This window comes from Heterocephalus glaber, unplaced genomic scaffold (genome assembly GCF_053883595.1).
Source record: "Heterocephalus glaber isolate CG9 unplaced genomic scaffold, H.glaber_assembly_v1.0 deba00001104, whole genome shotgun sequence".
NCBI lineage: Eukaryota > Metazoa > Chordata > Mammalia > Rodentia > Bathyergidae > Heterocephalus > Heterocephalus glaber.
Window position 1 is genome coordinate 961002 of NW_028258193.1, and position 11776 is coordinate 972777.

At 51.6% G+C, this 11776-nt stretch overlaps 1 protein-coding gene and 1 long non-coding RNA gene across 27 annotated transcripts in view; one reads left to right on the forward strand and one right to left on the reverse strand.

The window, feature by feature from the left end:
• Dlgap2 (DLG associated protein 2) overlaps positions 1 to 11776 on the forward strand; it is a 520842-nt gene that overhangs the window by 506623 nt on the left and 2443 nt on the right. For all 9 annotated transcript variants that reach the window (XM_004869559.3, XM_087210079.1, XM_013067367.3 and 6 more), the window contains 2 exons: positions 6751 to 6842; positions 9790 to 9942. In XM_004869559.3, the coding sequence (XP_004869616.2) occupies positions 6751 to 6842; positions 9790 to 9942 (245 nt within the window). The remainder of the gene's footprint in view (positions 1 to 6750; positions 6843 to 9789; positions 9943 to 11776) is intronic.
• LOC101700775 (uncharacterized) overlaps positions 1 to 11776 on the reverse strand; it is a 96354-nt gene that overhangs the window by 58113 nt on the left and 26465 nt on the right. For 10 of the 18 annotated variants that reach the window (XR_015450863.1, XR_015450864.1, XR_015450865.1 and 7 more), the window contains 2 exons: positions 10607 to 10756; positions 792 to 4786 (listed from right to left, as the gene is read on the reverse strand). This is a non-coding gene — a long non-coding RNA (uncharacterized LOC101700775). Of the gene's footprint in view, positions 1 to 791; positions 4787 to 9936; positions 10328 to 10606; positions 10757 to 11776 lie in introns of those variants that run through there. The other 8 variants (XR_015450855.1, XR_015450860.1, XR_015450852.1 and 5 more) reach the window with 2 other exon arrangements.

The window sequence follows — 11776 nt, forward strand, 5'->3', positions numbered from 1 at the left end:
CATCCAGAGCTGTGGAGAGCAGACCCTGGCCTGGGGAGGGGCACTCAGAGGACCCCAGCAGGGGTGCCTGCATGCAGGGCAGGCATTCGGGGGAACAGGGAGCTGCCAGGCTCTGCTACTCCCGACAGCCCGAGCTAACGTTCTCTTGACTGGACCCACCCTGAGGAGCCTTGTGGTCACCCACTCCCTCCTCTGAGGACCAGATGAGTGGGGACCACAGTGTCTCGAGCCACACAAATCCCAGGCCACCTGCATGAGGAGACACGGTCATCTGGACAGGGTGTCCAGGGCAGTGGACATCCATGCAGGGCAGAGTGGAGACAAAGGCCGAGGATGGCCTGGAGACGGAACAGAACCACATTCAACACAGCATGAGGAGGAGATGGCCAACAAGCACCTGCACCTCACCTCCAGCCCCCAAAGTCCCCGCCCCTGCGGGAGGAAACAGCCATGGACGTGGTCTCAGCAGAACAGATCGCCTGTGCACGGTGGCAGCTGCCAGCTCAGTTCTGGTAGGCATCCCTGTGTGGCGAGCGGAACCGTGCCACGGCATTGAGGTACCAAGACACCTTGACAGCTGAGTGGCCGCTGGGATGTGGGCTCCAGTGATGCCAGCAGGTCCCTGGGGCAGGACCGCACCTGGACTGCAGCCCAAGCAACCCTTTCAAACTGAAAACACCACGTCTGTTTCACACATAAGAACCGTGGGAATGTTTTCCTCGTACTTCGCAGCAAATTTACATGGAATTGGAAATTAGAGAAGATGCATGAAAAGTAAATTGAAAGAGCAAGAAAGTTAAGCAAATTTCTTTGTACATCAAAGGCGAGGGTTACATCAGATTCTTTGTAAATTTGCATTCTGATGAGCATTAGTCCTTAGCTTTTGAGAGGAAAAATGTCTAAACTATGACAAAATGAGGGACGTACAGTGGAAAAAAATAAAATGAATTTTCACTTCAAATTCCCTGCAATTATAGGAAGCTGTTGACATTGTAGGTATCAGATGGGACCCTTCCCACTCGATGAGCAGCAAAGTCTTCCTGCCATCAGCAATCACGGCATTGGCTCACTCCCTGACATTTGTTATCTCTTCTGGAGATATTCGATTTACACCTTTATAACTCCCCACCACATTAAATCAATGTGGAGACTGGGCCATCTATTCATGTTGTGCTGAAGATTCCAAATTTGAGTGCCTTCTATTACTACTTCCGCAGAATTCCATTTTAAGAGGAATATGAAGATTACAGATTAAAGTTGAAATTTTACAAAAGCCATTGAATTTTTAACTACAGTTTGAAGAAATGGACTCAGTGAAATAACTTCATTTATTCACCACACGCATAGCTCCACGGTGACAACCTGAGCAAATCAAGCCCATCTCAGGATTTTCAACAACTTGGGAGACAGAATGCAAGAGAAACAGACCCTGCCTTTGGGGAAAGCTGTCCCTCGCAGTACCAGCCAGGTGGGACCTTGAAGGAGTTCTGAGTTCCGTGTGGGGTGGTCATCTGTGAAGGGGGAAACACTCCTCTCTGCCCCGACCTGTGCCTTCCCAGACCCTGGACTCCACCCCTTCTCCTTCCACTGCACCCCGATCTGGAATTTTTACTGCTTCACCCTGCACATCCTGAACAGCCCTAATCTGAAAACCCCAAATCCCAAATGCTCGATTTCAAGCATTTTGAACCCTGACATGATGTCTGCCACAAGTGGAAAATTCTGCCCCTGACCTCATGTGATGGGCTGTAGAGAAGACATAGGCACGCCAAAAATATTGTGTGAAGTGACCTGAAGCTATGTGTATGAGGCATCCATGAAACATGCATAAATTTTGTATTTGGACGTGGGCTCTGTCCCCAGGACCTCTTGCTATGTCTGTCTTAGTCACTTTCTAACTCACTAGGACAAAATGCTCCACACCTGAAATTTAGAAGAGGAAAGGCTTATTTTGGCTCACACTTCAGTCCGTAGTCTGCTGGCTCCATGGCAGAACTCGTGGGGCCTGGTGGGCAGGAGTCTGAGGAGATGAAGGGAGGAGATGGAAGGGAGATACACCTGTCAGGTCACACCCATGGTGACCACCTCTTCGGACAAACCCCACTTCCCAACAGCAAATCAGCTCTGACACCCCTATAATCCAGTCACCCACCAAAGGTCCTGCCTATGAGTGCATGTGTCTTTAAGGGAGCATCTAGATGTAAATCTATGCAACCATCCCAAAATCTGAAAAAAAAAAATTGAAATCCAAAACCCTTCTGTCCCAAGCATTTTGGAAAAGGACTGCTCATCCTAGACCAACTCCAGGAGCTTCCTGTGTCCTCCCCGTTCATCCCTTCTCCCCTGCTTCAGGTCTGGCTGCAGATCAGACCAGAGGGAATGGAGACAGTGCCCCCCATGCACACTGTGGATTTGCAGGAGGCACCAGGGCCCAGGGATCAAGACCTGTAACTTCCTGCTCTTCCTAAGACTAGAAGATGCATAAGTGTGGTCTAGCATGTTCACTTTTATTCAAAGTTACTATTGTTCTTTTATGCTTTCCCATATCCCAGAATCAATCCAGAATGAGACGCCATCAGGAATTCACCTCTTGGGGGCGATGATGACTTTGAGATTGGACTGGGTGAGGGGGTGAATTGCTGGCTACAGCTCAGCTGCAGGTGGCTCAGGAAAAACTACAAGCATACAGCGAATGCTAATTGCTGATTCTGAGAGTACAGGCTACAAGTGTTTCCTGTGTATTTCTTTCAGATCATCTGTATGTGTGAAATTTTCTGTAATAAAACTTTGAAGAATGAACATCTACAGAAAAAAGAAAATACAGACAGATAAGAAGTGTTTAAATCCATTGTCCTACCCAAGATAAAATCACTTTCAAGATCATGTTATATGTAACACTAGTGTTATGGTTTATAACTAGATGTCCCCCCAAAGCCTCTTGTGCTCATAGGTGAGGCTTTGGGGAGTGGCTGGATGTGATACTGGATTAGTCCACTGATTGGCTTGGCCTGGTTCTGGGTATGGATGATGGATTTACTGAGGAGGGAAGCCCCACCTTGGGTATGGGTGGCACCAACCAATAGGCTTGTAAGCTGGATGGAATATGAAGGGAAAGGGAGGCTCACTGCTTCCTGCCTACTCTGCCATGGGCTGTTTCTTCTATGTGATGCCCCTCTGCCATGCTGCCCTACCTTAGCGCTAGCTGACTACAGATGAAACCTCTAAAAACTTTCCTCCTTTATCTTGTGTCAGATATTTCGGCCCAGCAACAAGAAAATAACTAAGACACCAGGCCCATGCTTTTTTTTTTTTTTTTTTTTTTTTTTTGGTACCGGAGATCGAACTTGAGTCCTTGAACTTGTGAGGTAGGCACCGGAACCACTGAGCTAAATCCCTGGCCCCCATGCATTTTTATAAGAAGGATGTGCTACCCACTGCTTTGTGATTGATTTCTGGAGTATCATTTTCAATAGCCTCATAGCATTTTGTCATAGTGAACTCCTTTCTTATCATCCATGTGATTCTTTTCCCCCTAAAATCAGGCTAAGAAAAGGGAATATAGCAGCAGCAATAGTTGGGCCCCTTGGATATCAGGATCTGATGATGCGTCTACTGCATGGCAAATGTCTCCAAAGTAGTTGGTGTTAAAAATCACTGATGTTTGGAGAAACAGCTAGTGTGGAAGGAAGCTAACGCAATTGGACCTCAGTTCCAGGCCCTGGAATGACCGTTGTTCTGTGATTGTCGAGTGTGCCCCATGGGCCATCAGGAACATCACCTAGACACAGGAGAATTGTCTCAGCCCACCCAGGCCCGCCTGGCAGGCACATATAGATCCCCAAGGTGCTGGAAAACCAATCACCTCCACTTCTCCAGATGAAACCTCCCTCCTGAGCATGAGCATTCCATCTTGACTGAGCACTGTGGTATGGATCTCTTGCCTCAGCTTTTCCTTGGGACTGATCTCCACAGAGCACTCCCCCTATTCCCTCATGCTCCCCAAACATGCAGAGTGGAGCTTGCCAAGCCTTTCCTCCAGCAGGGCCAGGGAAAGCAGGCAGAACCAGCAACTTAGCGACACTTTCAGTGCTTGGTGCAGGGTAGTTAGGTGTGCTCAGCAAGCCACCTGGAGGGAGAGTGTGACCCCCCAAACTGCTGGAGAGGTAAACGATGCCCCATGGACAGGCACCTCAGGAAGGAAGCACTCAGGAAGTCCCCATGCTGGAAGGTGGCTCTGCAGTGCCCCTGGGCAGACCAAGGCCTGATGAGCTACTGTGCTCCAGAACACTGCCCTGTGGTCAGCTTCCCACCTCAGGTTTGCCAGGGACAGAGAAGTCAGGTGAGTGTGCTGTGCAGCTGTGTGGTACCCTGCAAGGCACCCAGCACCTGGCCTGGCAGAGAGAAAGGGGGTGAAGGGAAGGGATCCTGCTCTTCCCTCACCCCTTCTCTCTCCAGTTTCCCTTTCTTTCTCTCTTTTCCTTCCTTTCTTCCTGCCTTCCCGCCTTCCTTCCTTCCTTTCTTCCTTTCTTTTCTTTCATGTTGATTCCCACCCACTAAATTGATTTAACAGATAACCTGACTTTTAAAAACAGTACTGGAATACTGAAGTGCAAGTCACCCACTCCCAGCAGCTGAACGAGTTACAATCAGATGCTCTCTTCATATCTTCAGCCCTGCCCATCAAGTTCACATTCAAGGCAAATTGAGCTCAAAAGTCAAGGTTGGCTACTGCTGGGGGTCAGCAGGGCTCACAGGATCACTTTTCTGCTCTGCTCGACCTAAATGGCTGGAAAGAATAAGGAAAAGAGGAAAGATAAATGAACAATAAGTACTTTCCAGTTTATGTAATGAGCATCAGATAATGGGAGTGGATAACTGAGCTGCTTGAAGGAGCACTACAAAACTTCTTATCCTGCTCCATCATTCCCAAGGTGAATTGTTTCCATAGTTGAGGAATTATCCACACTTAAGGGTAGAGTGTCCCAGGAGGTGGTCAGGTGAGCAGAGTTCTAGACCAGCAGCAGAAAAAGGATGAGACCAATGAAGCCCAGATCTCCAGACTATAAAAGGCCTCTAGCTGAAATAGCCAGTGTTCCTCTATTCAGAGGGAGAGACATGTGCCTATCAGCATGGAAATGAGCTACTTTTTTTTTTTTTATAAAGAAAATAGGATTCACTTTCCCCCTAGAGCCATAGAAATCAAAATGCTTGAGCAAGTTGTTTTTTTCTTTCTGGTCCCAGGGATTGAACTTGGGACCTTGCACTTGCAAGGCAGTTGCTGGAACCACTGAGCTAAATCCCCAGCCCTTGAGCAAGTTTTTATGTGCACAAATATTCCCATAACATAAAGAAATGAGGCTAATTCAACAAGCAAATATGTCTGTTGATAGTTATATGGACCATAATATAGAGTTGGTCACAGAACATATTTCTGAAGAAAAATTCCAATTCCTAATGTTTAAAAATTGCAGAGCTGATTATATAGAACATATATAGCTAAGTTTATTTCTTTGCAAGGATATCACTTCAATAAAATAGTTTCTTAAGTATGACACCAAATGTGGCTCATAAGTCAAAAACTTATTTGTCATTGGGCTTTGTGACCTAATTTGTAGTTTAGAAAAATGTAATCATCACACACACACACACACACGTGTGCACACATGCACACACACAAAAGGAAACAACATCAGTTTTTCAAATTAGAATATCCTAAGGGAAGATTGGCCCATAAAGACTTGGTAGGGGACCAGATCGGTACAAGGCAGGGCTGTATCTGCAGAATATGGCAGAGAGAATATAGCAGAGCTCAGATAATGGACAACTCATGTTCTCCAGTTAGAACAGGACTCTGAAAATCCAGCATGATGCAGAGCCATTAGGACTCTGGCCAGAGCTCCTTTTCCCGCTTGTCCTTCCCAAGGTATTCAGCTCCCAGTGTTGAGACTCAGAGATGTAAGATGGTAGAGATCATGGCTGTCAAAACAGCAAAGGCACCAGGATGGGAAGGTAAAGAGATCTCCGCAAGAAGAACATTTGCCCATCATGCTGAAAATCCCCAGGCTGTTGTTTTGTTTTGTTTTTTATTAATCCTTAGAATTTAAAACTTGTGCTTAATCTTTTAAACAAATTCTTAAACTTGTTAGAATGAAGCGTGGTGTAAAAATAAATTGGCTCTAAGGGTAAAAGGAAAAAGAAAAAGAAGGGATCCCGTCAACCTGGTGGCTTTGGAGTCTGAGTTGGAGTCGCCCTGGCACCTTTTCCAGATCAGGGTCGTGTTCACACATGACCAGAGGAGGGGAGGTAGGTGGGTGCAGGGGGACAGTCAGGGTGCTGGGGACAGAGGTGTGGCCGTCTCAAGACTGGAAGTGGCCACGCCTACCTTCCTGTAATTTGTTGAACCCTGTGCACCAGTAAAGCCACTTCAGGGCAACTTCCTGTGACTTCTCTTCGACCTTAAGGTGCATCTGGTGGCAGTGCCCTGGGATGGTTGCCCACACTCACCAGAGATTCTTTCATTGAGTCAGGGAAATAATAGACAGCAGTGCGCTTTCTCCGAACTCAGGGCTTAACATCTTCCTGGAGTTCGCTGAACTCATGGAATCCATGAATCTCAAGGGTGCCCAGCAGTTCGCCCAGCAACGCCAGTCCCCAGGACAGGGTGCCAGGCCAGTGCCGGACACTCCCTGAGGTGGAGCCCTTCTGCTCCTGTCCCCAGCTGACCTGGCTGACCTGTCCTGTCTCCCACAGTTCTCGGGAAGATCCGCAGCGCCGTGGGGAGCGCCCAGCTGCTCATGTCCCAGAAGTTCCAGCAGTTCTATTGGCTCTGCCAGCAGAACATGGTGAGTGACCTGGCGGCTGAAGCTGACCCTGCCCATGCTTAGGCTGCTCATGGGCTGGAGCACATTGCATGGCAGACAGTGAGGGAGCTCATGAGAGAGGATGCAGCCAGCCCTGGGCACTTGCACCCCAGGCCCCAGGGGACACACACCCAGACCCTGGCTTCTGCTTGCAGCTGGAGCTGGTCTGAGAGGTATGTTTGTTGGTGGAAGGCACCAGGAGTCCTGGAGGTGGCAAAGCCTGGCCTCTTCTGCTGGGATTCTTCAGAAGACCTCGGAGGAGCTGGGAAGCTAATCACTCCTGTGGTCAAGATCACTGCCAGAGAAAATGACCTGAGGAGGCCGTAGAATAGAGAGGTATAGGCGCACACACGTAAAGAGGTTAGGAAGATGCTCGAAGTGGCTCAGCTCTCATGTACAGTCTGGATGGAAATGAATACACCATGAGCTAGGACTGTGAGTACAGCTGGCATCAAGCCTGGCCTCTGATGGCAAAGGGAAGAACCACCCAAAGGTGTCTAAGCTCGTGTGTGCAAGCACTGATGTCTTATGGATGCTCACCTACAGACAGTGATAGGTGTGTGCTTACACACGTGCATGCACACACGTACACATTGTATGCTCTTCTTTCTCACTGCAAAAAGTATCTGTGTAACTCTGCACCACAGCTGCGTGGTGTCTGTGCCCCTCACGGGTGATTTTGCATTGATGCCCTAATTTTTCACACCCAGCTTTTCCAGGGGATGCAGACTGCTCTCTGTAGCCTGTGCAGTGGGGCAACAGGTACTCCAGCTGCTTCTGTCTGCAGTTTGTAGAGATGCTGAGCACACACGACAGCCTCATGCACTGGTCAGGCACGGGCCCCTGGAGCAGCTCTGCTCCCTTCATGAGGTGTCGGAAACGTGCTTGCTCCAGCGCTTCCACTGCACCCACTAAAGTCAGCACCAGATTTAGGGTTGCCAACTTGTCACCTCGACGTAACACTTACCGGTGTTTAAAAGGGACTGGGCCAGTCAGTGGCAGAGCATTCCCCTAGCGTGTGTGAGGCCCTGGGTTCTTTCCTAGCACCAAACAGGGCATTGGGAGGTTTTGAGACCTCAGAGAAACAGGCAGTGGATGAAGCTTTGGTTGCCACACATGCTGTCCACACTCCTGCCTCCCCACCAGTCATTCACGGCCGGGACAGTCACCTTGGATGTGTGGTGCTGAAGCCTGGACAATGCTCGTCTCCTGCTGCCCAGAAGCAGCTGCTACAGAGCTCGGAATGATTCCTCCTAATGCCGTGGATGCCTTTGATCTGCCTTGGCTGCTTCCTTCCCTTACCGCTTCTACTCAGCATTAGTACACACACGAGCCCTGAAACTCTTGGGAGACAGACGTGAGTGCTCTGTCACTCGTGGTCCCCAGCTGTAGGAGCACTGCTGGTGGCTGGAAGTTTGAGGCCAGGAACAGCCCTAGAAGATGCAGACCAGATCCCAAGGGTGGAGCTCGAAGACAGCCCTTCTCAAGGTGAGGCTGCTCAGGGCACTGACCGCGTGAGCGCAGCGCCCCTGTCCCCAGGAGGCTCCTGCTGAGCGCCTCTCGCATACAAGCGAGCAGAACAGCCCTGCACACTCTCCAGGCTGTGTCCCTCGGATGAGCAGCTGGCACCAATTTCCTCCTCCTCTGTGGGCTCTTTTCTCTGCTGTTCCCTTGTGGTACAGAAGCTTTTGGATTTGCTGTGGTCCCATTTGTTGATTCTTGCTGTTACTCTCTGTCACCAGGGTCCTATTCAGGAAGTCCTTGCCTGTGTCTTTGGCTTCGAGTGTTTCCCTTGTGCTGTCTTCCACCCGTTTCAAAGTTGGTTTCCTATCAAGGTCTTTGATCCATCTGACGTGATCTCAACACAGGCTGGCAGAGATGCCTTCAGTCCAGCATGTGGATGTCCACTTTCCAGCACTGCTGGCTGGAGGTGGCCCCTGCGCCAGCATTGCTTTTGGCCCAGATGTGAGGCTGAGCACCTGTTGTGGTCAGAGGTCGCCCCCTAGTGGTCCAGAGGAGAACAGGAAGCTGCTCTAGATCTCCCTTTGAGTGAGGAAAAGGGGCCGCTTTGTGCCCGTGCAAGGCAGCCCTCTGACCCGCGACCCTTGCTGGCAGTGTGTACTGCCACAGGCTGCACACAAGAGAAGACGATGGTGCCTAAGGACTCACTTGGATGTGGACGTTAAGTCAGGTTAAAGGAAATGTAAGCCAACCAAACAAGTTCATGGCATTCTTGGTGCAAACTACTGAGGAGTGAGCCGAAGTTCACACATTTTAAGCAAATTCAGATCAAAGTCTGATTATTGAGGGCAGCCAGGCTGAGCCAGCTGCCCGCTGAGCCAAGGGAGCCCCCCCAGAGCAGCGCCCTCAGTCAGGACACAGGCACGCTGCAGACACGGAGCCCACTCAGGCCACGTTCTGAGGGGGGCATGGCCCGGGCGCAGGGCAGCAGCACTCGGCATTCTGAGGAGGGTGCCCATCGCTGAGATGGCTCTGTCCCAAGAGACCCACTGGCCTGCGCCCTTCCACCTGGAAGCAGACTAAACACATGCGGTGTTTGGAAGGTGCTGCTCCCCCTCAGCACAGAGCTCGGCCTCATCAGAATACAGAGCTGGCGCTCAGCCCGCTTGCTGCCCCATCACAAGCCACACCCCAGCCTGGTCCCTGTGGAAAAGTCTAAAACAGAGCTGCCCCCCCACCCCCGCTTTTGTGAACTGTTGAGCATTGAGACCTTGATGTTTGCCACTATCCCCAGCATTTGCAGCACGGAACGTGGGAGGGCTGTGCTACATGGGGAAGACCACCAGCAGGTACATGTGCTGTGGACAACCTCCGTCCAGTCCCGATGACCCTGCCCAAATACTGCATCGGCGTTTGAAGAGCCAGGCTTCCCAGTCTGGAGGGCCTCTGAACCCCTCTGTCTCTGCAGGACCCCAGCGCCATGCCGAGGCCGACGTCCCAAGACCTGGCAGGCTACTGGGACATGCTGCAGCTCTCTATCGAGGACGTCAGCATGAAGTTCGATGAGCTGCACCAGCTGAAGCTGAACGACTGGAGGGTCATGGAGTCTCCCGAGAGGGAGGTGAGTGTGCCGTGTGCCGTGTGCTAGGGCCACAGGCTGTAGCTGGTGCCCCTAGTGTCTGACCCACCTGCAGCTCCTGATTCTGCAGGGTCCAGGGTCTCCCAGCCCTCAGTGAGCAGCACAGGACCAGATGCTGCCTAAGCACGTGGGGCTGTGCATGCGCACTGTGTGTGCCATAGAATGAAGCTGGGGACACGCCACAGCAGTCAGCTTTCCTAGAGCACACATGAGGGCACATGTGACTCTGTGGCCTCACTCACATGAGGAGGGATGATCTGAGAGATTGAGCCCAGCCTGCATCTGGGCTGTTAGGATGATCTCCCAGGACAGCATTAGGTCTGCTGTGGTGACAGTTTCCCACGGCCCTGTGCCATCAACTGCAGGCCTGTAGTGAGGGACAAAACACACTAAACCCCACGAATGGTCTGAGGGTGTCACTGCCCTGTGGCTCTGTCAGCCTTGGCCAGTAAGTACGCTGAACGGTGACACTAAGCCTGAACCAGGTGTTCTTCCACAGCAGAGTCTCCTGCAGTAGAGCTGCCCGGGCTGAGGTAGCCTACACCCAATGACAGCCACGCACCTCAGAGCAGCAGTCACACCCCGCGCACTCTAGGCAGACATTCACCACTGCAGCAGACTTAGCAAGAAAGTCAATCCAGCATACCTTCAAGAGGTGGTGTTTGGCATACAGGCAAGGACACAGAGCTGGGTCATTAGGGCAAAAGCCAGTGAAGAGCTGGGCGTGGTCCACACAGCTGTCAACCCGACACGTGGGAAGCCGAGGCAGGAGGGTTGCTATGAGTCTGAGGCAAACCTGGGCCACACAGCAAAACACAAAACAAAGCCCACGTAGGTTATCTTCATCTGCACCCCCTTGAAAGGTGCCACTGGCCACCTAGTGGAGTTCCAGGCCAGAGACCACAGGGGCCAACCAGGACACCCTTCCTGCCGCCGACCCCGGGGCAGAGCAGAAGGCAGGGTGCCTGGAAGACTCCGCGGGCTGCAAGCCAGTGGTCGCACTCTGTCGCTTGGTTGTGTGGTGAAGGAGGCACTCGGCGCTGACCCCAAGAGGAAGATCATCCTGAGGCGGCACCGACACACAGCACAGGGCCCAGATGCACACAGCAGCCCTCTCCCCAGACGCAGAGAAGGTAGGGGGAAGTGGGCCCTCACGAAAGACACAGCACCCTGAGCAGAGTGGGTGGCCTCGGGCAGCCTCGTCCCTGGTGGAGGCTCCGGGCTCCGCACAGATGCCCAGCTTGTCCCTGGGCCACAGCTCCCTGCAGACGGCTCTCACCGCCCCAGGCTCCAGAGGTGCCGAGCAGCGAGGGGAGTGGTGGTGAGCTGGGCCGTGTGCTGAGAGCAGGAATTGCATGCTCCAGCACCCAAAGGCCTCACTGCTCCGAGGACCCACTGCTGCTGGCCTAGGTCTTGGTGACAAGGGCTACAGGGGCAAAGTCGCAGACACCAGACAGCTGCTCACCCCACCCATGGCCCTGGGGGCTGGGGCCTGGGCAGGCGCATGGGAGGGGCTCATGGGCCCCATCCTGTGGCCTTCCTGGGAAGGAGGAGAGAGAGAGCTTCTGGCTCAGGGGTAGCAGTGCTGAGACCACAGCATGCAAACCTGTCACTAAACAGCACAAGCATTCTGCATTGCAGTTGTTGCAAAACTGAGATTTTTCTGAAAAAGCCATCCACGTATTTTGGTGACAGTTATTAAGAAGATAAACTAAGAGGGGCTGGGGATTTAGCTCAGTGGTTTTGCTGCCTGCTGCACAAGCTCAAGGACCCGAGTTCGATCCCTGGTACCAAAAGAAGAAAATAAACTAAGAGT